This window comes from Myotis brandtii, unplaced genomic scaffold (assembly GCF_000412655.1).
Source record: "Myotis brandtii unplaced genomic scaffold, ASM41265v1 scaffold248, whole genome shotgun sequence".
NCBI lineage: Eukaryota > Metazoa > Chordata > Mammalia > Chiroptera > Vespertilionidae > Myotis > Myotis brandtii.
This window is the reverse complement of record NW_005359397.1, coordinates 2,195,655-2,219,663: the sequence shown is the minus strand read 5'-3', so window position 1 is coordinate 2,219,663 and position 24,009 is coordinate 2,195,655. Positions and strand designations below refer to the sequence as shown.

Sequence of the window (24,009 nt, the reverse complement as noted above, 5' to 3'; positions counted from 1 at the left end):
ATATGTACTACTATCTGTAATACTTTAAACAATAAAATAAAATTTTAAAAAAGAATTATTTTAAAGCTGTAATAAGACATCAATGTGGTATAGGGATAGACAGACCAATGAAACAGAAAATAGAACCCTAGAAACCAGGTTTGTAACAAAGTTGGCATTGCACACCATTAGGGAAAGGATGAACTTTCCATAAATGGTTCTCGACAGTTGGTTATCCACATGGAAGAAAATGACATTGAATCTCTACTGAAACCTAAAGCGTAAAACTTTAAAATGGTCTCTACATAGAGAAGAATTTTAGACTTAGAAAATGTGAACCATAAAAGACAGTTCTTATTAAGAAGATAAGCTATAGCCTGACCAGTGTGGCTCAGTGGTTAAGCGTCGACTTATGAACCAGGAGGTCACAGTTCAATTCCCAGTCAGGGCATGTGCCCCGGTAGTGGGCTTGATCCCCAGTGGGGGGTGTGCAGGAGGCAGCCGATGGATGATTCTCTCTCATCATTGATATTTCTGTCTCTCTTCCTCTCCCTTCCTCTCTCTGAAACCAATAAAAACATATTTTGAAAAATTAATAAGAAGAAAAACTAATTAGACTTCAGTAGGCAGAGGAAATGGGATGGCCAAGAAGGTCAGAGATGGTGGGGAAATGCAAATTAAAAGTATAAGATACCAACTTCACACCCATCAGATTGTAAAAAAAATAAAAGTTTGACATCAATAAGTGTTGCCAAGGATATAATACATCCAGAGCTTTCATTTTGCATTGTTTTGCTTCAGCCATCTGGGAAAACAAATTGATCATATTTAAAATATGCATATCCTGCCCTAACCGGTTTGGCTCAGTGGATAGAGCATCAGACTGAGGATTGAAGGGTCCCAGGTTCGATTCCGGTCAAGGGCATGTACCTTGGATGTGGGCACATCCCCAGTGGGGAGTGTGCAGGAGGCAGCTGATCGATGTTTCTCTCTCATTGATGTTTCTAACTCTATCCCTCTCCCTTCCTCTCTGTAAAAAATCAATAAAATATATTAAAAAAATATATGCATATCCTGTGACCCAATACCCCTAAGGATATTCTCTAGATCAGGGCTCATAGTTAAAGGTTTTTAATAATTTTTAAATGGTTAAAAAAATTAAAATAATTTTGTAATTTGTGATATGAAAATTATATGACATTCACATTTCAGTGTTCCTAAATAAAGTTTTATTGAAATACTGTTGCATTTACTTGTTTACATATCATTTATGCTGCTTTTGTGGTACCAGATTAGGATGGTTGTGACAGAGATGTCCCACAGAACCTAAAATATTTACTATTTGACCTTTTGCAGAAGAAATTTGCTGGCCCCTGCCCTAAATAAATATATTTCCATGTGTGTACCAGGAAATATGTTCAGGAATGTTCATAGCAGTACTGCTTGTAATAACAGAAACCTAAAAAGAACCAAATGTCCATTAAAAGTAGAATGGATAAACTGGGGTATGCTAAGCCAATGAAAATGAAGTAACTACAACTGTGTGCAACATATGGATGGATCTTGGGAACACAGTGTTAGAAAAAAAGCAAGTCTCAGATTTTTTTCTATTTATAAGCAGTTCAGAAATAAATGTAAACAAGGCATTGTTAAGAGATACTGTGAGGTAAAACTATCAGGAAAAAGTAGAGTGATAAGTTCTGAATAAAGGTTGGCAGTGAGGAGCTGGGGAAGAGATGGGATTGGAGAGGGAACTAAAGGTTATGTTCTTTATTCTTCAACCAGCTGGTGGATCTGTGTTGTGTTGTGTTGTGATCCTTTGTTTCTATGATAAGTTTTTTACATACTTAGGATTGATATGTTTTTGTGATTTGGGGCACTAAAAGGATGAACCAGGACCTTGGTTTTACCTATACTAGTAAGTTCCACTTCCCCACCCCTGCCACCCCAGATGTTCTGGTTATGTCAGGAATCCAATGGAAACTCTCATAAGCAGAAAAGGGGATTAAAGGAAGGACTCCTGGGTATTCACAAAAGCCAAGGAAGAGTCCAGACCCTCTGCCTCTTGATCTGTATGCCTCTGCTTGTCCTGCTCCTCTTGGACTGCAGAGTGTTCAGGAATGTTCATAGCAGTACTGCTTGTAATAACAGAAACCTGAAGAAAAGTGTGTATACATTTTTGGGGACACCCTATATACTCTTGGGCTTTCTCTGTGTGCTGGGCAGTGTTGGCAGTCCTAGATGCACAGGCTCCTAGCTCTGTGACTCAAGAAGCCAGGGATGAGGTTCTGTGGTTGGCCTGGCTGGGTCATTTGTTTTGTGGTCAGGGGGTTGAGTCTGTTACCAGAAGAACCCTTCGGGGAGGACACGGAGAGCAAAGGTCAGAATCATGAGGGGCAGGGAGCCACCTCAGTTTGTATCCATTTATGTCTATTCTTTAAGTGTTAAACCATATGTGGCATTTTGACATAGACTGTGAATATCAGTGCTAATTTGAAGCGACCATTAAGATATTTGATGTTGCCTAAGACATGATTCTCAGTGGCAGGGGTGGGAAGAGGGGTTAGAAATGTCTGTTGAGCATATTACTTTAATTAAAAAAAAACACATCAAAATACAGCATCACCATGAAAATCTCTTATGCTAACCCTTTATAGTCACACCCATCCCTTTTCTCCCTGATAAAGGCTTTTAAGACACAAAAATGAGACAAAATAGATATTACAGACTTACTTTAAAACATAATATTTCTACTATCTATTCTGTATGACTGAACGGACACTTAACCCATTGGTAGTAGTAGTGTTTATAGGTGGTTTTCTGTGTTTCCTAAGTTCTTTGTATTGAACATGTATTACTTTTATAACTAGGAAAAAATATAAACTTTTAAAGGTATTGCTAGAAATTAAGTCAGTTTTATTACCTTAGAAAGTGACCTTCCACTTAAGATACCAAACACTGAATGCTCTACATTGAAACATTCAAGCCAATAAATTTTGTAGGAGTCTATACCGTTAGTATCCAAAATGATAAGCCTGTTCCCCCAACCTCTAAACTTGGGGTAACACCTGAGAAATAGAGTTAGAGAAGATCCATGTTTATATGGAATGTGGACATCATCTTGTGCAGGGGTTTGGGATTGGTTTTTACTAAGTCTTTGTTATTAACGCAGGTAGAATAAGAATATGCTAATACTTGAAGATTATTTTTTTTTTGCTAGTGAATAAGCCGCCTCAGTACTAAATTTTAATAATCACTTGACTCAAAGACAGTGGCAGAAATGTTGGCCTAAATACTTTATAGGAAGTGGAGAATACAGGTGTGCCCCCAAAATGTATATGCACTTTGAATGATTATAAAGTCAGTGTCTATTAACATACAGTTCATTTTCAAAATTTAAAAGAAACTACAGAAATGAATAATTTTCATTATCAATGCCTGTTTTCAAACTGATGATTGTTCTGGCACTGCTAACTCGAAGCAATGGAATAGCAAACATCAAGAATCATTTCGTTTGGTATTTGTGTGCCCTCAGTTAGTTGACTGTTGGTTTTGTACTGTAAACTTTATCTTTTATGTAACCCCACGAAAAGTCTAGTGGCACTTTAGGATTAATTTTCTTTGTTCAAAACTTAGTTTGGCTTCACCCATTATTTCAAATCAGTTAAACTTGAAAAGAACTGAAAATGAAGTGACTTACCAGCTGTTAAAGTGTGTGTACATTTTTTGGGGACACCCTACATACTATTGAAACCTAGGGGATTGTCGCCATTCTGACCTTAGCCAGCCAGTAGGTAATTGGCCAAAAATAGTTGCTCCTTTGTTTGAACATGATTGGCTTCAGTTATTGTCTATGCACAGATTTACTTTTGTTGGTATAAGGTGGGATCTAAATTTATGTTTTACCATATGGAAAGCCGTTTGTCCCTGTGCCAGTTTTCTACTCTGCTTTGTTGTAGCACCTTTTCAGTATTCCACACACATATGGGCTTATTTTTGAGTACCACATGGTTTTAGATACTTCTGCTTTATAATAAATCCAGTCCCCCAAAGCTTCATTTGTGTTTCATTTGAATTATATTAATTTATAATGTTACATGTCAATTTTACCTCAATAAAAAAAGAATTATACTAAATTTATAGATTAATTATTGGAAGAGGCTGGGTTTTTTTTTTTCCTGAACATGGTATATCTATTCATTAGTCAAATGTTGTTTTATATCCTTTGATAAGAGCGTCATAATTTTCTTCATGTCTTGCACATAGTTTAAATTTGTTCCCAAATACCTTAATAGTTTTTATAGTTATTTGGAATGTGATTTGTTTTTTATAGTCTCATTAGTTATGACCATACGGAGCATGGTTAATGTTATGTTCATCTTGTGTTCAGCAACATTAATGAAATCATAAATTAGCTCTAATGGTTTAGCTATTGATTCTTTTAAAATTTTTGTATAGAAATCATGCTATCTGCTGAGATAATTTTGTCTCTTTCTAATTCTTACTTTTTTTTCTTATTGCTTAGACCTCCAGTACAATGTCAGATTGAACTGAGAGTGCCTAAGTCATCGTATTTATGTTACAGAAATTCCATCATTAAATGTTTACTATAGTTTAAAGAATTTCCTTTCTAGTCCTAGTTTGCTCTTGAGATTCTGTTGATAAACTCAATGGCTTTAAACAATAAATATTTATTTTCTCATATTTTTTGGATCAGGAATCAGGAACAGCTTAGCAGAGTGGTATTGACTCAGGATCTTTCAGGATGTTGCAGTCAAGATGTTGGCCAAAGCTGCAGGTACCTGAAGGCTTGCCTGGGCCTGCTTCCAAAGTGTTCATTTCCATGCCTGGCAAGATAGTGCTGGTTGTTGGCAGGCTTCAGTTTCTCACTACGTGGACCTCACAGTAGGGTTCCTGTGTGTCCTTCTGACAAGGCGCTGGCTTTCCCCAGAGCATGTGATCTGAGGGAGAGCTAGGAGAATGTTTCATGACAAGCCTTCAAATCACACACCGTTACTTCCACCATAGATTGTTGGGTAGAAGTAAGTTACTAAGTCCAGCCCACACAGTAGGAGGGAAATAATGCTCCACGAAAGTTCTTTTGTGTGTGGATTTTTTTTTAGCCTCTTTGCCCCCTCAAAGTTGCATGAGAGTAGAGGTTTCAGTCTGTATATCTTTGCCTTAGACCCCTCCTTTGAGCCCCAAACTTTTGTATCCAGCAGCTGTGGTTAACATCTCTCCTTGAAGGTATCAAAGGCACTTCATATTCAACAAGTCCAAAGTCAAACTTAGGTTTCTTCCCATCTTGATTCTCCTCCTTCCCCCAAATTGGTCCTCATTTACTAGCTCATTTCTGTGATCGGCACCACTCTGTATCTAGTTGTACAAGCCAGGATTTCTTTACCCTCAATAATCATCCTTAATCCCATTTAGTTTGTCCCTTAATATCTTACATCTGTCCACTTTTATCCAGCTCCAGCTCCATCTCAAACAGTTTCCTCTTTTGTTTTCGATCCACTGACCTTTCAGTGTTGGGCTCCTCTTGCTATCGATAGAGCCTTTGCTACCCACTGTCTGAAATGCTTATTTTCCCCTTAAATCATGTCTTCCTTAGGGAATCCTTTTTGATAAAGTCAGGTCGATTACAGATGTTTATAATACTGTATACATCCCTTCAAAGCATTTTCACAGTTGAAACATCTATGTGACTGTTTGACTAATGCCTGCTTTTCTATAGCCAACTCTAAACTTTACCAAGGGCAGGGGGTGTGTGTATTTTGTCCACTTTTGTATTCCTTGCATTTGAAACATTCCCTACATTTATAGAGTTTGTGTTTATTGAGTGAACTAATAAATGAATGAATAAGTTCTGTTTGAGAAACGGAGCAAATGAAGTATATAATTAGTATATAAATAAAATATCCTAGGCTCTCCTTACTGTATTAGAGGAGAACTATAATCTTTTTGAGTGTTTTAGTTCTCCTGGAAGAGAGTCCAGCTATAAATTAAATAAATAGATCTACTGAAGGGTCTCCTATCTCAGACCTCTGCCTGGTCAGTAGATACAAAGTTAGTGACCCTAGATCTAGGTGCCCGAGAGTGCTGGGTTTTGTTTTGTTTTGTTTTGTTAAAGAATAGTTTATTGATTTTTAGAGAGAGAGGAAGGGAAAAGAGAGAAACATTCATGTAACATCAATCTGCTGCTACCTGCATGCCCCCTACTGGGGATCGAGCCTGTAACCAGGGCATATGCCTTCACCGGGAATTGAATCAGCAACCTCTCCGTGCACTTAGATGATGCCCAACTAACTGAGTCACACTGGCCAGGGCTGTTTTTTTCTTTCCTTTTTTAAAAAAAATATATTTATTTTATTGATTTCAGAGAGGAAGGGAGAGGGGGAGAGAGATAGAAACATCAATGATGAGAGAGAATCATTGATTGGCTGCCTCCTGCTCGCCCCCACTGGGGATCGAACCCGCAACTCGGGCCCGTGCCCTTGGCTGGAATCAAACCCAGCACACTTCAGTCCGCAGGCCTATGCTCTATCCACTGAGCCAAACCAGCTAGGGCTGTTTTTTCTTAATTTTTTATTTTTCAATTACAGTTGACATACAATACTATATTCTTTTCAGTTGCACAACCCAGTGATTAGACATTTATATAATTTATGAAGTCATCTCCCTGATAAATCTAGTACACATGTGACACCATACATAGTTCAGGTAAATACATCTGTGCTGCCCGCCATGGAACATGCTACATAAAGTTGCCCTTGTAAGGGGCTGGAGCATTAACCTCAGCCTGGGCCTTCAGAGCATATGCTCATGTGGCTTTCATGTGGGTCATATGTACTAAGTGTGTGTTTCCTCCACCTACCTCCTCTGAATGCACACCTCATCTGAATGCACTTGGCCAGTCTCCTAATCAGTAGTGACACAGGCCTTTGAGCCTGGTATCAGCTGCTCAGTGGGTGACTCTATACCTCTCTGAGGAACCCAGACTGCTCCAGAGCTCCCCAAGGTGAACTCCTTATGTGCCAGAAATCTTTCTAGTCAAACTATCCCAAATGACTTTCCAAATTTGGTGACAGTTCCTTAAGTCATTTTGTCATATTTTAACAGATGGGGGTGTGGAGTTTGGGTGGGAAATAGAAACTAAAGATCAGGGAAGTCTATAAAATTACTGTCAGAGCCAACACTAGGCCTCAGATTCAATATAATTTCCATGAATCTGTTTCTGAATGGCTGGTGACCGTAGCATTTTTGGGATGGGACTCAGTGGCACAGAGGGACAATAATTAGCTCAATAAACTGCTGTAGTATAGGTTCCTAGGAGAACGCATATGTCTTTAGGCCTTGGGAACTGAATGTGAGTAGTTGAAATGAACTGGGAATCACTGGTTTCCTAAACTCCTGTGGCAATCAATGGCTTAGCTTTGCCTTAGCATTTAATATAGTAATTGAATAGAAGACAGTTAAGCCTCCTGTGTTTGATGGACATGATATAATAGCTCACTTTTAATTTGCATTTTCCTAATTAAAGTGAATTGAACACTTTTCTACATGTTTATTGGCTATTCAGATTTACTTTCTACAAAGTGCCTGTTACATCCTTTACTTATTTTCCTGCTGGGTTGTTGTATATTGATCTGTAGGAGTTATTTTTGATACAATTTTAATGTTTACAAATATTTTTTCTAAATCTGATCTATAAACTTATTCTCCATAGTAAAATTTCATATGCATATTATTCTTACAATTCTCTACATTCTGAATTTTTAAGTTAATGTGGTTTTTTCTTTTTCTCTCTATAGGTTATGAACGTGATTTTTGATGAAACTGTATTGGAAACATTTTCATGATCTTTGTATATTTATATATATGTATTTTAAAATTTTGCATTTGACTTAAAGTGCCATGAGAAAATTTGCATATTGCAAGGTGGTCCTAGCCACCTCCTTGGTTTGGGTACTCTTGGATATGTTCCTGCTGCTTTACTTCAGTGAATGCAACAAATGTGATGAAAAAAAGGAGAGAGGACTTCCTGCTGGGGATGGTGAGTGACATTTTATAATAAAACACTCATTTTGATAAGTATGTCACTGTTTTGTTTTTTTGTGGGGTTTTTTGTTAACTAATTTGGATACTATATAATTTTAACATTTTTAGATTAATAGTGATCCCTGCTTTCCTATATATGATGATCATATTTCCAAAAACTCTTTGATGGTTCTTCCAACAGTTAAAAGTGTTAAAGTATCATGCATAGAATGGCTAAATAGCTATTGTATAAATTTATACCCCTTTATTCTACTCCCATGAGAAAAACATAAATTAGTCATTTGTAAGATTAAAGTACATTCAAAATTATGTCATCTGGCTTATATACGTTAATTTTATTTGGTGTCATACAGAGGGAACCTATAGTTTTCTTGATAATTAAGTTTTCTAAAACACGAAACATTTCTACATTGCCTATCTCTCCATGTAAATGAAGTTTAACAGAAGTATAAAATATCTTCGTTCTCATATAATACTTTGGAATAACACCTTAGTCACTCCCTTATCAACATTGATTTGATTTTTACAAATGATTGGCATATAAAATTGTATGCCAAGAAAATAATTTTTTTTTTTTAGTTCAGAAAATTGATGGTATCCAAACCCCATTTTAGTTACTTTCAAACAAAAATTTCACTGAACTCACTTTAAATTTACATAAAAGACTGGTAAGTAGAATACATAGAAAGTTAATGCTTACCATCTTTTTTGTTAAGTTGATTTTTTAATACTGCAAATGCATTCATAGTAAAAATATTCACTAACTACACACATTTTATCCTAGCCTTTTTGCCAAAGAAAAGTAATTAATCCATTTAATTTATCTGGTAGATTCTGTAAGTCATATAGTAGTCATGTAACTTTTGATTAATAATAATTTTAAATGTGGCTGTGAAATCTCAAGTTACCAATAAGTTAAAATATGTAATGTGGGCACTATAAGTATCAGATGATTAAGTTTGTAAAATATTGGAGCAGCAGGATTATATATGTTGTATAGTTTTGCCTGATTCTTTACTATCTCAAGGCCAGAGTTTTTTACTTCATAATGATGGGAAATAAAAGTAGAAAAAAATAGACAATTTAATTTGAAATTTTGATTCCCAGATGCCCATCATTTGGCTTCAACAGTTGTCACTTCAAGGCTAGGCTTGTGGCATGGATACATGGATAACTCTTTCTCTTTGCTCCCTCTCCCCCTGTTGGTTATTATTGAAGAAGAAATTGGGTTCTCTTTTTCTTGTTTCCCAGAGTCAGGAATTGTATCCTTTGATGTTTTTTATCATGTCCTTCTGTGCCTCTGTTTCCTGTGAATTTGTAGTAGGTTCAGAGGCTTGATCAGATTCAAGAGCTCCTCTTCGTCCCCCGGAAGAATATGTTATAGATGGGGTTCTATATAACAATACTCCAACACTGAGCAGCATGAAAACGTTCCCATTTTAACTTTTCTATAAAGCATCATCTTAAATTAGAACAGGGCACAGGATATTTATAATCAGGGCCACTAGATGTCTCCCACTTACTCTTTGTTGCCTATGCCATGCACGAAAGATAATTATCAGGTCCAGAGCTCTGCTGCGTACTCTTGACCCTTGAACATCCCAGTCCCCAAACCTGCTGATTGCTCTTCATTTTTGGAGACAGGTAAGTAAGCAGAATTGATTCTACGAATTAATAAAAAGTAATAAAAAAAGTAATGCCCCAGACAGGAATTTTCATCCCATTATTGTCCTTACTTCATTGTATATCCATCCCTTTTAGGTGGGAAGTTTAACACCCTTTTATCCAAATTTAATACATCCTAGAACCTATTCTTGGAATGTTTTTAACATCTCAAAAGCATATAACAAAGAGTAAGATTGTGGGATTATGGATCTGAAATACTACTCTTTATGTATATATCAAGGTGTAACATTACTTCTGATAAGCATTATCTTTCATGATGCTCTACCTTGCATGGTGCTTATATAATGTCTACTATTATCAATTATAGGATTTCACTTTTACTCACATATTAGTTCAGGATAACAGTTATAAAACTCCTATAAGACACTGCTAAATTCCACAGAAGGTACATAAATTAATTTTAAAAACCCAGCTAAAAAGAGATCATAACCTGGTGGGGTATGATAAGGCAGGTTAAGCAATCATTGTAGTAAGAAATAGCAATTGGGCCCTCTCTCTTTTGGAAGCACACCCACAACTTTCTTCCCTCTCAGGTGCACATCTTTACTTTTCTCTCCTAAACTCTAAGGGTCTTCATGAAACCTGTAACTGGCGGAGCAGCGGCAGCCCATCTCAGGCCAACCCTCTGAACCTGTCTCCACGGCCCCCTTTTTCTGACTTTTCAGTGAGCTAAAGCAGCCCCCTATTGGCTCACGTCTTTTTTTTTTAATATATTTTATTTTATTTTTTACAGAGAGGAAGGGAGAGGGATAGAGAGTCAGAAACATCAGTGAGAGAGAAACATTGATCAGCTGCCTCCTGCACACCCCCCACTGGGGATGTGCCCGCAACCAAGGTACATTCCCTTGACCGGAATCGAACCTGGTACCTTTCAGTCTGCAGGCCAATGCTCTAGCCACTGAGCCAAACCAGTTAGGGCTTGGCTCACTTATTTACTGTGGCATTTCTAGAGCCAAAGCAGCCCTGCATAGGTCTCTCCTATTGCTTCTATCCTAAGCCATTCCTTGTTTCACTGTCCCCAACTTTAATAAATAAAAAAAATACTAAAAATCCTATATAATAAAAGGCTAATATGCGAATCAACCAAACGGCAGAAAGACCGGTCGCTATGACACGCACTGACCACCAGGGGGCAGATGCACGCAGGAGCCTGCCCCCTGGTGGTCAGTGTACTCCCACAGGGGGAGCGCCGCTCAGCCAGAAGCTGGGCTCACTGCTGGTGAGTGCAGCGATGGTGGCGGGAGCCTCTCCTGCCTCCGCCGGACCCCTCTGGGGATGTCTGACTGCTGGCTTAGGCCTGTGCTTCCCTGGACATCCCCCGAGGAGCGCAGCGATGGTGGCGGGAGCCTCTCCTGCCTCCGCCGGTAGTGCTAAGGACCCCTCTGGGGATGTCTGACTGCTGGCTTAGGCCCGTGCTTCCCTGGACATCCCCCAAGGAGTCTTGGACTGCGAGAGGGTGCAGGCTGGGCTGAGGGACCCTGCTCTCCCCCGCCCCCCCATGCATGAATGTCGTGTACTGGACCTCTAGTAAGAAAATAAAGTAGTAGCAGTTGGTTAGAGACATAAGAACTCTTAGATGAAATGATGTGGTAGCCAAGAGTAGTAAATGCACAGATTCAGAAAAGCTAGAAGCTAGGGAAGCCACTTTAGCTGGGCCTTGAAAGACAAGGTGTTGCAGAGATAGGGTGGGAAGGAGACGCCAATGGAGGGGGACCTGTGTGAGCAAAGGCACCAAAGCAAGAAAACATGAGGCACTGGGGGTCGGGGGGAGAGTAGTGAATTGCTATTTGACTGAGGATGAAGTACTGGGGAGAAGCGGGTGGAGAGCCTAGCAAGTGGTTTGTTTGGCAGGTTAGGTTAAATTTCACATAGAAAAGATTGGACTTTTGAAGACCATGAGAATAATAGTGAAGCCTATGCTTTTAGGGAGGTTAATGTGTAACAATATTTGAATGGATGTGCCACAGCAATGCAGTGATTCAGGTGTGTAGTGCAGGTGAGAAGGTCTCAAGTCATAACCCTGGCATGAAGTGGAGGACAGGGCAGCTCCCAGGAGGTGTTGCAGGCTGGGAGACCTGAGCTCAGAAATGGCTCTCGTTGTTGAAGGCACTGTTTAAGCTCAAATGTTATTAAAAAGAAGCATGAATTGATTGTTCTAAAATTGTTAGTTAAGTTTCCTCCTTATTCTTAGTTTTAGAGCCAGTACAAAAGCCTCATGAAGGTCCTGGAGAAATGGGAAAACCAGTCGTCATTCCTAAAGAGGATCAAGAAAAGATGAAAGAGATGTTTAAAATCAATCAGTTCAACTTAATGGCAAGCGAGATGATTGCACTCAACAGATCTTTACCTGATGTTAGGCTAGAAGGGTAAGTATCCAGGATGGTCCTGATAGTGTTTAATTTGAATGAAAAGTTCTGAATTCCTAATCAGTTGCACATTAGTGTTGACTGCTCCTAGAGTGAATGCTATATCACTAACTTACTACTTACCCCACTTAAAAATAATTAAACGCTGATAAAATAATACCTCAAGTTACTAGTGATCATTAGGACCATGTATTTTAGGCTTTTGAAAATAATTGTTTATCTTAATAGATTAAGGTGGTAGGGGGTTTTAAACTTTATTATTACCAAAACAGTCATAGTATCAACTTTCTAAAAAAGATTCTGTTGTTTTCTGCAGTTTAAAACAGTGAATTATGCAGTTGGAAGTGTACAGTTTACTGAATCTTTACATATGCATATACCTGTCTGTCTTCCAAATCAAGAAGCAGAACATTTCTATCACCTGAGAGTTCTCCCGTGTTCCTTTCCAGTGCTCCCACCCCGAGAGGCAGCCTTTGTCTTGACCTTTCTAACCATAGATGATTTTTGTCCTTTTCTGGTCCTTTTCATAAATGGATCCATACAGTATATATTCTTTTGTGTCTTTGAAATCCATGTTGTTGTATATATCAGAAGTTTATTCTTTTTTATGGCAGTGTAGTGGTTTGTTAATGTGAATATACCATAGTGTATTTACACATTGGTAGACATTTGGGCTGCTTCCACTTTTGACTATTATTAATTAAGCTGTTGAGAACAGTGTTTAAATGGTATGATACATAAGCTGGTGCACTGAATTTCGGGCTTGCTGAGGACTCCTCATACTTAAAAAGAGTCTGTTTCATGCAAGCTGCTAATACAAAGTCCTGGCCAACCATTGGGTGCTTATGGGAGAGAAGGGAGCACACAGTCACTGCTACCTCTGAGTAGCCCTTTTATACCTTCGTGCTCCATCTCTGTGTTTTTATCCTCGTTTTAAATATTTTATCATGGAAAATATCAAATGGGTACAAAAATAGAGATAATAGTATAATGAACCCTCATATATTCATTACCCTGCTTCAACAATCCTAACAGTCTTGTATTATACCCTCTAAGATGTCCTCGGACAATCTCCATCTCTTGGTATTGATACCTGTGCCTATCTCTCCATGTTGTACTAGGGTTGGTCTGTATGACCAGTAGAACACAGAACCAGTGATAGAGTATCACTTTCGGGATTAGGTTATAAAATGCACTGTGGGTTCCAATTTGGTCTTTTACTCTCACTTGGGTCACTGGCTCTGGGGTAAGCTCGCTGACATGACCGGAGCAGCCCTCTGGTGTGTGGCCTTTTGTGATCAGCCAGGTGAGTGAGGTTAGAAGTAGACTCCCCAGTCCCAGGCCAAAGGCCTAGCATTGTAAATATTACAGTATGTGTCTCTGAAAGATAGGGACTCATTAAAGAAAAAAAGAAAAATCATGGTACCATTTTCATACCTAAAAAATATTAACCGTGATTCCTTCATAACATCAAATACCCAGTTAGTGTTCAAGTTTCCCTGGTGATGTCATGTACCTTTATTTTATAGTGTTTGTATCAGGATCCAAATAAGATCTACACATATCTACAGCTGGTAGATAGGTCTCTTAAATCTGCAGGTTCCCTCTCATCTTCTTTTTCCCCTTACAGTTTATTATTTGAAGACCAGGTAGAGTGTCTTGTATCTTTTTCTTCTTCTTTTTTTACTAATGATCTATCAGAAATTTTTTTTGGAAAAAGTAGACTTCTCTTTCCTTATTGTGGATTTGACAGTATCTCTAAGTCATTCTGTTAGTTTATCTTTCAAGGCTGCATCATTGAATGCATTTAAGACAATTCATGGTATTGGGTTTTTTAACCCCGTGTTCACTGTATCTTTATTAACTTTCTTTCCCCCTGGTTTTCGTAGTGCTATACCACTTTTAGTTTGTTTAATATTTTTCTGGCATGTCTATTTTTTTTTCTATTTTTTTACTTTCAGCCATCTGTATGATTTTGTTTTAGGTGTATCTCTACTAAATGGCTGGATTTTATACTTTGAATTCACTCTAATAGTCATTGTTTATAATGGGTTGAATTTGATGCATCTATAATTATTGTGACTATTGATATAGTTTCCTTGTAGGTTGAACCATACAAAGTTGATATTCATCTTTTTTTACCTATGAAAGTGACAGTTTCATAAAGTTCAACCTAATAAATCTTGTTTTCTGCTTACCACCTTTTTCATTTTCCGTTCTGCTAGTATTTGTGTTTTTCTGTCTCTTAGTTTGGAACCTAGCTTTATCTTTAGCTACATGCTTGTGCACATAGTGTACTTTTGATCTGAGCAGGCGTATTATTCTTCATTTCTAGGACAGTTCTAGTAATAATCTCAGATGTTGCCACATCACTGTTTCCTCTGATCTATTCACCTGGAACTATTCCTATGTATATACTAGAGCCTCTTAACCCATTGTTATTCTTGTCTCACTTTTTGAATTGTATCTAGATGAGTTTCTTATTACTATCTTGATAGTGGCAAGGTCTAGGTCTGGCTCTGCTGTTTACTGGCTCCATGGCTTTGAACAAGTTGCTTGACTTTTCTGTACCTCATGATCCTGATGCGTACCCTAAGGAAAATAACAAGGGTTGCATGCGGATTTGTAGTACTTTGAATACTTCCTGGCACCTGCAATATAGGCCTCCATTCAGGGAGTGAGCTGCAGTTCTCAGGAGCAGCTGACTCCAAGCATGCTTTCCCATCTCCACTCTCTTTTACTAAGCGCTGACTTCTGAAGTGTATTCACGATGAAATGTTAACTGAGAAATAGATGAATACTTAACTATCCCTCTGTTGAAGCTGGACAGAGCTGGCCAGCAGGTGATTTTCAGACTAGTTCCCAGGGATAGGAAGATGAAGAGTGTGGGACAGCCCCTGGAGTGCAGCTCTTCACCTCTTTTCTGAATCCAGAAAAGCCTCACTTGTTCTCAGCCTGGCCTGGACCGGTGGTGTAGCCGGCCATGTCCAGGTCACCCTATGCCTGCCAAGAACCTTTACTGCTTGCAGGGTCTCTGAGGGCATATTTCCTGAAGGAAAAAATAACACTGCTCCAGTGTTAAGAAGCATTAAATAGAAGTAACAATCAAAGAATAACTTTTCTAATGTGTGATCCTCGCAAAGCAGGTTTAAGACAAATTCCAAGTCACTTAGTAAGGCAATTTTATTCTATATAATTAGTCTCAGATGTTTAAAAAGTGATACCATTTATTGAATGTTTATTATGTTCTAGGCACTATACACATGATCATATTTAAGCAGTTGAGCAAAACGGTAGTAGCGTGCCCAGTTTGCCGGTGGGGAAACTTGGAGAGATTAAATGATTTGTACCAAGGATGATTAATAAGTGACCCACGTGAAATCTGTCTGTGACAAAAATGCACTCTTAACCAGTGCGCTTTACCTTCACTCTTTTTGGGTTAGCTCTTGCCTGAATGAGCGTACGCAGAAGAGAAATTATGTAACATTGCAAAACACTGTCAGGCAGGTAGCGAGACATCTTAAGAAATACAGACTTGGCCTTGGTGAGTGGTAGTGACAGGCTAAATTTAGTGGATGGCAAAGAATACCTTGAAAGTCTTAGCTCAAAGGGACATGAGTAGAGGATAGATTACATGTGCATATTCACTTCGCTAAGCCTGTTTCCTCATCTGTAAAATTGGCATAATACCTCTGTCTTATGTGTTGTTGTAAGGATAAAGTGGGATGATGTATATGCAACTCTTAGTGCCATTTCAGGCTGTAAGATGGTTAGGATAAGTAGAGCGGGACTTGAACAGTTGAAAAATAATAGAAAAAATAATTATCAAGGGACTTCTGTTGTTCTACATTCCTGAATTATTAGGTATTTGCGTGGATTCTATGGTAAGCCCAGTCTTGCTGAGATGAACACTATCCTAAGCAAATTTAATCTCTTAATTCCCTAAAACACTCCGGCAAGAGCTCAAGCTAACTCTCAGACCATACAGTGAATTTCCTGCATTAGAGTTTACTCAGTAATCCTTTCGTTCACATACAACGAGTGTGCTCATTGTATAGGCCACCTTTTAATCAGTGTTGTACATAGGGGCCATAAATGAAATCACTTGTGTTTTGACTCATTCTTTAAAAAACAGGGATTTTCAGTCAACTCCAACTCCACTCCAGTTTATAACTCACTCCCATTAATAGCATCAGCCCACTGTGGTAGTGATTCTGTGTGCATATATTTTTTAGTGTGTTTGGTCTTTCTGATGATTGCATTTCTAGACATTGTCTTTACTAAACAAGATGCATGTTGATATTTCAGTATTGAGGAGGCAGCATTATGAGCTTGGCCAGCAGAGCATGGACTGTGGAGTCCTCAGCCAGGCCCTGCTTTTCCCTGGCTGTGAAATGTAGCTCCAAGTACCTCACAGAATTATTAGGAAGCCTAATGCCTAGTACACCATAGATACTCAGTAAATACTAGTTCTCCTCCTTTGTGGAAGGTATATATTTGTGTAGATCCTAGTGGTTCTGTTGTTTTTTTGTTTAGTTTTGTTTTTTTGGTCCAATTGGATTCTTGAGATAAATTCAGTTTGGGATGATGACACAGCCTTAAGTACATTCTCCGTTAAACTGAATCAACAGAAGACATTCATCAGGAAGAGGTGCCTAAATTGTAAGCATACAGTTGACCTCTTTAAAATAATTTTAATTTAAACATATAGCTTTAAATAGGCACTATTCTTTAAATATGCAACATTAACCAAAATCTAAATAAATGAAAAGTTACCAAGAGTCCCACCACTAGAGCACACTGTTTTTATTGTTCTATTGCCCATTCTAGTCTAGATTCATTCATTGTGCTATCGTAACAGTCACTTTCTATAAAGGCATTTGCTTTGTCTCTAGGTGTAAAACAAAGGTGTATCCAGATAATCTTCCTACAACAAGTGTGGTGATTGTTTTCCACAATGAGGCCTGGAGCACACTTCTGCGAACTGTCCATAGTGTCATAAATCGCTCACCAAGACACATGCTAGAAGAAATTGTTCTAGTAGATGATGCCAGTGAAAGAGGTAAATTTTAAATTGTGACACCAATAATATCCTACACCGTTTGTCATTAATGATTAAAAAACTAGTTGCTATCATTTTCAACCCAGTAACTTTATACAAAACTTCTAATTTATCCTAAAAATAGTTGTGGCATTTGGACTTATTCAGATATGCAAAAAGAATTACACACTGTGAAACTTTAAACATTACTTTAATTAACTTTTAATTTGTGTCTCTTAATCTTGTTTTAAAAAAGAACTAATGCTATATAATATAGACATTTATGCAGAATAGTGAATAAATCCACATAATTTTAGGATTTTCTCTGTGAGAAGCTGCAGCCCCGGGTCGTTGGAGAGAAACTGGGTCTTACTTAGAACCATGACTGGAAAGCGTCAGTTCTGTGTCCAGTGGGAAGTATCCCAGGTGGCAAAATGAAGCCCTAGCGGTGAGCCTTAGTTCCCCAGATCCCGCTTAGGTTTTCCCATTTCACTCCATTTCCAAGTTCATTACCTGTAGCGAGGTGCAGAAAAGGATGAGGAAGGAGCCTGAGAAAAAGTGGTGTATGACTGATCTCATAATAAGACTATATTCTTCCAAGAATCTCAGAATTTTCCACAAACTTAGAATCCCTCAAACTGTTTCATGAAGTACTCTTTTGGAAAGGTATGTTAATTAAAAGTACCTTGGCCCAACATTATTTATTCTGCATCCTTCTTAGAGATTTCACACTACAAGCTAATGTAGGAAAGGCTTGGCTTAGTCCATCATTAAAACAACCTGTTAAGTTCAGAGTTATCTGGCCTTTCCCAGACTCCCCCCACGCACATCTATTTGGGATTATTGTTGTCATGTATTCCCCCAATATTCCTAAACTCACATGAGAAAAACTTGGAGGGAACTACCAAAAATGGCTTCCCTTCCTTCCTTGATTAGCCTTAAACTTCATTACCTATCACTTCTACTCTCTTGCCTAATCTTTCATTGCATCTGCTAAGATCGTTTAGTCACATATTATACCTTCTCCTTCCTGTGCTCACACTAAATATGTATATATAACCATGATTAAATTTAATCATTTCATACCCTAATTATTGGGAGCAATTTGCCCATTAATAACAATTTAAAGCTTATTAGTTTGCTAGATTATAGTGGTATAAAGAAAGAATAAGTTATAGTCCTACCTTCTCACATACCTTATAGTTTATCTACCTAATCCAATTAAGGAGACAGTTTATAATCATGCAATAATAGTATAATATATAATGTGATTAATGTAAAAATTAATGAGAGCTGTTATAAATTAAGAATACACTTAAAACAAATAATTATTGTTGACGAAGTATAAACCTCAGGTGGATAATTGTTTGCTAGGAGTTAATTAATCCTTTAAGAAAATTAACTGAAGTTCATTTAAGCAGTGATCTACACAAACATCTTTACTGACAGTGACTTGTATTTGGTTTACTCATATGTTGATATTTGCTAAATTAAATATTCCTCAAGGAGAGATATTTTTCTTCAGATGAAATGACTTACTTTCCCATTTCCTCCTTTGGTTTCTCTGTTACTCTATTGGGTGCCTGAGAAGGCTGTATGGAATAGTAAGTTTCTGTAGGATGTGGCCTAATTAGGAAGACTTGCCCACAACTCTAAAGTGACAAAGAAAGTCACATATATCAGTTATTGTTTCCCCTTCCTCATCTGTAGGAGAAAACATGGGGGAGGGGGCGGCTTTTCCTCACTGCTATACCTGAGCTCTTAGTCATTCAGCGGGGTTCCTAATTGTTACCAGCGCCCCCAGCAGGGATCTGCTTCTCCTTTATCATCCTGCCTAGAAAGCTCAGGAGCTTAGGTCACCATTTCTGATATTTGCGAACTGCTAGGCATTGTGTTTTTGTGGTTATAATTGTGGTCTTGCTATTCAGATTGAGAATTATCTAATACTAGAAGTCTGGTGCACGAAATTCATGCAGTCGGGGGAGGAGGGTTCCCTCAGCCATGTTTGCTAGAGGGTGCAGGCCAGGCTGAGGGACCCCACTGGTGCACGAGCAGGGCTGGAGAGGGACCATGGGAGGGCTCCAGGGCATGTCCGGCCCCTCTCGCTCAGTCCCAATTGGCTGGACCCTAGCAGCAAGCTAACCTACTATTCAGAGCATCTGCCTCCTGGTGGTCAGTGCATGTCATAGCGAGTGGTTGAGTGGCCTTAGCATATCATTAGCATATTACGCTTTGATTGGTTGAACGGAAGACCGGACACTTAGCATATTAGGCTTTTATTATATAGGATAATTTCCTTTGGCTCTCTTGTTTAGGTGGTAACTGTTGGGACCAGGAACCCCAGAGCAAGCTCTTTATTTTTAAGTAACTCTCTAAGTTTGCTTTTTCCTCTTCATAAAGCACATCCAAGTACCGTCATTTCTCACCTGGATTGGTGAAATAGACTAGTCTTCTCACATACACTCATACCCCCACCCCCATTCGCTCCCCATGCTGCGCTGCATGCAGATCGAGCCTTCAGACATGCACATCTGATCATGCCACTTCTCTGAGAATCTTTCCTCAAAGGCCTTTATGACTGGCTTCTTCCTGCATCTTCAGTCATATCTTAACCATTCCCTGCCCACCATCCCCATAGCACAGTTCCGATGTTTACTCAGAATCAAGTTATTTTTAGAGAGGCCTCCCTGACCTCCCAAGATCAGGTTCTATTCTGAACATGTCTTGGAAGACTGTCCTCCCCCACAACTCTCACCAGAGATTTAATTGTTTACTTGTCTCCTGTTCCCCCACCTGTCCTCCAATTAGACTCCACACTCCAGGTCTGTCTGTACACCATGATCTCCTCATTGCCCACAGTGCCTATTACTTAGTGCACAGATTTATTTAATGAATGAATGAGTAATCTACCAGTCCGTTAATCCTTACTTTTATGGCCTGTCTGTACAGGCTTCCTATTGTGTAGCATGCATAGTCTGTTCATGGCCTCAGGACACTTGATTTCATAGCTAACCTGCTGAGTTGATAGTAGCTCCATTTATTAAAGAAGTATGAAGTAGACTAGTGATGGCGAACCTCTGACACGCGTGTCAGAGGTGACACGCGAACTCATTTTTTTGGTTGATTTTTCTTTGTTAAATGGCATTTAAATATATATAAAATAAATATCAAAAATATGTCTTTGTTTTACTATGGTTGCAAATATCAAAAAATTTCTGTATGTGACACAGCACCAGAGTTAAGTTAGGGTTTTTCAATATGCTGACACGCCGAGCTCAAAAGGTTCGCCATCACTGAAGTAGACTCTATCATTATTTCTATTCTATTGATGAGGAAAATGAGGCTTAGCTTTATAAACCAAGGGCTTGGCCTCTGAACTGCTCTGTACATCCCATCTGTTATAACTTTACTGTTACAGGGTCTCTAGTAAAGACAGTCTAGATCAGTGAGTGGTTCTCAACCTTCCTAATGCCGCAACCCTTTAGTATAGTTCCTCATGTTGTGGTGACCCCCAACCATAAAATTATTTTCATTGCTACTTCATAACTGTAATTTTGCTACTGTTATGAATCGTAGTGTAAATATCTGATATGCAGGATGTATTTTCATGGTTACAAATTGAACATAATTAAAGCATAGTGATTAATCACAAAAACAATATGTAATTATATATGTGTTTTCCGATGGTCTTAGGTGACCCCTGGGAAAGGGTCGTTTGACCCCCAGAGGGGTCGCGACCCACAGGTTGAGAACCGCTGGTCTAGATGAATCCCTAGTTCATGTCAGAAGTTAATGTAATTGTCATTTCAGGTTATCTTAAGATTCAGAACTGATAGAATGTTCCTCATCCAAGATGACTATTGTGTTTTTCTCATTTTACACAAAAGGAAAGGGAGGTTCTTATTTAGTAGGGATTAGGAGTCAGATTTATTAGACTTTAAATTCCTTGCTCTTTCTAAAGTTCTGGCTAAGCTTTCTCATATTTTGCTATGAGCAGTGTAATTTCCCCTGCCACTCCCATTCTCTGACAACCTCACACTCCCTGGTGGAGAGATGCCTAGGCATCCATTTGTAGGCTAACAGCTATAAAGATATTCTAATCAACAAGATTCTCTTATTTTTAGATGACAATAGTAGCTTCTAATCACAGTCACCTAACACCCCCACCCTCCACCCACTGTGCTCAGTTTTGTAAAATGAGGCTTGAATAGTTACTAGTCCCCCACCCAGCCCTGAGTCCATACTCAATGTCAACTGTTAGGAAGACACCTATTTCTTAACATTATTGCATGAAAGCCACAAACATGTCAAACTAAGATGTCAAGAAAATTTGTGGAATAGTAACTTTTTTGAGCTGCCAGACCAAAGAGTCATTTATTTTTCATTTTATTTATAGACAAGACAGAGCTCACACCCTTCCACAGGAGAGTCTGTCAGACTCTGGACATACAGTAATTCAAATGTGTGTCAGATCAGGCAGGTCCACAGTCCTAAGTTGTTCTCTCTGTAGCTTCCTGCTGGGATTTCTTGCTATGGATGAAAAGATGGGCTTCAAAGTCAAGCAGACATGGCTTTAAATCTTAAATTAACCTCTTGACAAGCTGTGCCACCTTGATCCGTTCATTTAATATTCTGAGCCTTAGATTTCTGAATCTAAAATTTGTGACAATCTCTGGGATTAGCACTACCCTTACGTTTTTACTCAAAGTATATCTTTTTGACTATAAGATTTGATTCATAAAATCACAGTATTGATCAGATAGGAGTTCTATTCCAGATATTTTTCAGATACTCTTTTTAGCCCAAATATATCAGGAAATATATTAGCAGCAATGGAAATGATGGCTCATCTGGTGCAGTGGGGCATATCCCTATTTATTTCCATATTGAGTCATTCTGGTCTTCTTACTAGTTAAACAGACAAGATCATTTCACTCCTATTTGTCTTTCCCTCTCCATTATGTAGGAATCCCTTAGGATCCCCACTTTGAATACTTAGAGAACCCCTTATGATACACCTTGATTGACCTGTGATCTTCCCATTATTAGAGTCCTATGGGACAAAGCTAGTCATCGGAGTTCCAGTAGTTCCAGCTCAGGTGTTTCCTTCCCTAGAGAGATTATCCTCACACCTACTGTGTGGGGGCTACTTGGAAGGACATTGGGCCATTCCACCATCAATAGCTTCTCCAGCATGAATACCACGAAATAACCTGATGTGAAAAATCCTCTTTGCTTTCTAAAGTCAATTATGTACTTTGGAGGCAGGACATCCTTAGCTCAGGGTCATAACTCTGTCTGCATGGCTCTAGGATAGCTATTAATTTCATATGCCACTTCCTCTCCCTTTCTCTTTTCCCCTTTTTCTCCTCACTTGCCCTTTCCTCTTAAAACCACTTTTACTGATGCCTACTTGTCTGTTAAGGATCTCTGTTTGGTCTTGCAATTACAATCCACCATTTCCCTTCCGAGCTTGACTTCATTATTATCTCCTGATAAAAAAAACTACTAATAAAAGACTGCAGTAATCAATATGACAATTAGTTTCTACCTTGGAAGAAATCCCAAAATTTTCTGAACTCTAACAGCTATTGCATATGCGTTCCTGTTCTTTATTGCGGTCTGGATTTAATGCTCTCGAACTATATTCTTTCTATTCCTGATCCTTAAGCACAACTAGAAAAAGTAGCACTGAGCCTGACTAAGAACTGCTTAGAGAAATGTGGTAACGTGCCTGTCTTTGAGCCTGAATTCCAAGGCTCCCTCCTGATTCCTTGTGTAAAAAGGGAGAGGCAGCCCTGGTACTTTCTCTTGGGAGATAAAGGGTTTGGTACCCTCTAGCAAAGTGGGTTTGTGAGTCAGGGAGCCTCACTGAAGTGCTCAGGAAATATTTGTTGAATGAATATTGCAGATCAAAATTGCCTTACATCTAGATAACGCCAGTTCAGCTTTTCATGTTATTTTTGCTTTAATTTTTCAGACTTTTTGAAAAGACCTCTGGAGAGTTATGTGAAAAAATTAAAAGTACCAGTTCATGTAATTCGAATGGAACAGCGTTCTGGATTGATCAGAGCCAGGTTAAAAGGAGCCGCTGTGTCCAAAGGCCAAGTGATCACATTCTTAGATGCTCACTGTGAGTGCACAGTGGGGTGGCTGGAGCCTCTCTTAGCCAGGATCAAACAGGACAGGTAATTTTCTGGAGTCTGTAAACATGTTTTCAGTGTGTTTGTCCTAAACTACATGGTAAGTTGCAAAATTCTGTATTTGTGAATAATACAAAAACAATTTCCTCTGAAGTTTCCTTTAAGATACCCTTGAAGAGCACTCTAAGCTAATTATGAAGACCACATTCTAAAGTCTGAAAGGAATGTTTGCAAACTCTTGTTAATGAGGCTGGATTAGGAAGCATGCTGTTAAGATGTATACTGTGTATATACTCTGTTCACTGAGCAAGGGCAGAAGAGATGGACAGTGAAGTCAGGAAGAGTAGGGTAAAACCCTTTGCTTGTCTCTACTCTGTGAAGCCAACACTGGAGCAGGCAGGATGTCCCATCTCGGTTTAGGCATGTCAAACTCGCTGCTGGCATGTCAAACTCATTAAATGAGGCATGCAACCTGCCAGCCGGGAGTTTGACATACTTGGTCTACATGTTTCCTGGAAATGTAGGACAGCAAGAAGTAGAAGAGGGTGGGGAGATACGTGTTACATCCTGAAATGCTGAAAAGCACTGTAATCCTATACAATAAATAGGTAATATGCAAATTATCCCTCACGCCCTCACAATATGACTGCCTATGACTAGTCCGGCAGGGGCGTTAGTGAGGGACAACCAAACGACTGAACAAGCAGGCTGCATGGGGCGACCAGGCTGGCCG

General features: G+C 38.8%; 1 protein-coding gene across 2 annotated transcripts in view; it reads left to right on the top strand.

Annotated features, from left to right (window-relative positions):
• GALNT1 (polypeptide N-acetylgalactosaminyltransferase 1) overlaps positions 1 to 24,009 on the top strand; it is a 51,084-nt gene that overhangs the window by 5,505 nt on the left and 21,570 nt on the right. Inside the window, exons 1-5 of one of the 2 annotated variants that reach the window (XM_014540598.1) lie at positions 7,948 to 8,035; positions 9,592 to 9,684; positions 11,918 to 12,092; positions 16,988 to 17,154; positions 23,114 to 23,321. In XM_014540598.1, coding sequence (XP_014396084.1) covers positions 11,959 to 12,092; positions 16,988 to 17,154; positions 23,114 to 23,321 — 509 coding nt within the window. In that variant the 5' untranslated portion in view covers positions 7,948 to 8,035; positions 9,592 to 9,684; positions 11,918 to 11,958. Of the gene's footprint in view, positions 1 to 7,793; positions 8,036 to 9,591; positions 9,685 to 11,917; positions 12,093 to 16,987; positions 17,155 to 23,113; positions 23,322 to 24,009 lie in introns of those variants that run through there. The other variant, XM_005867304.2, reaches the window with a different exon arrangement.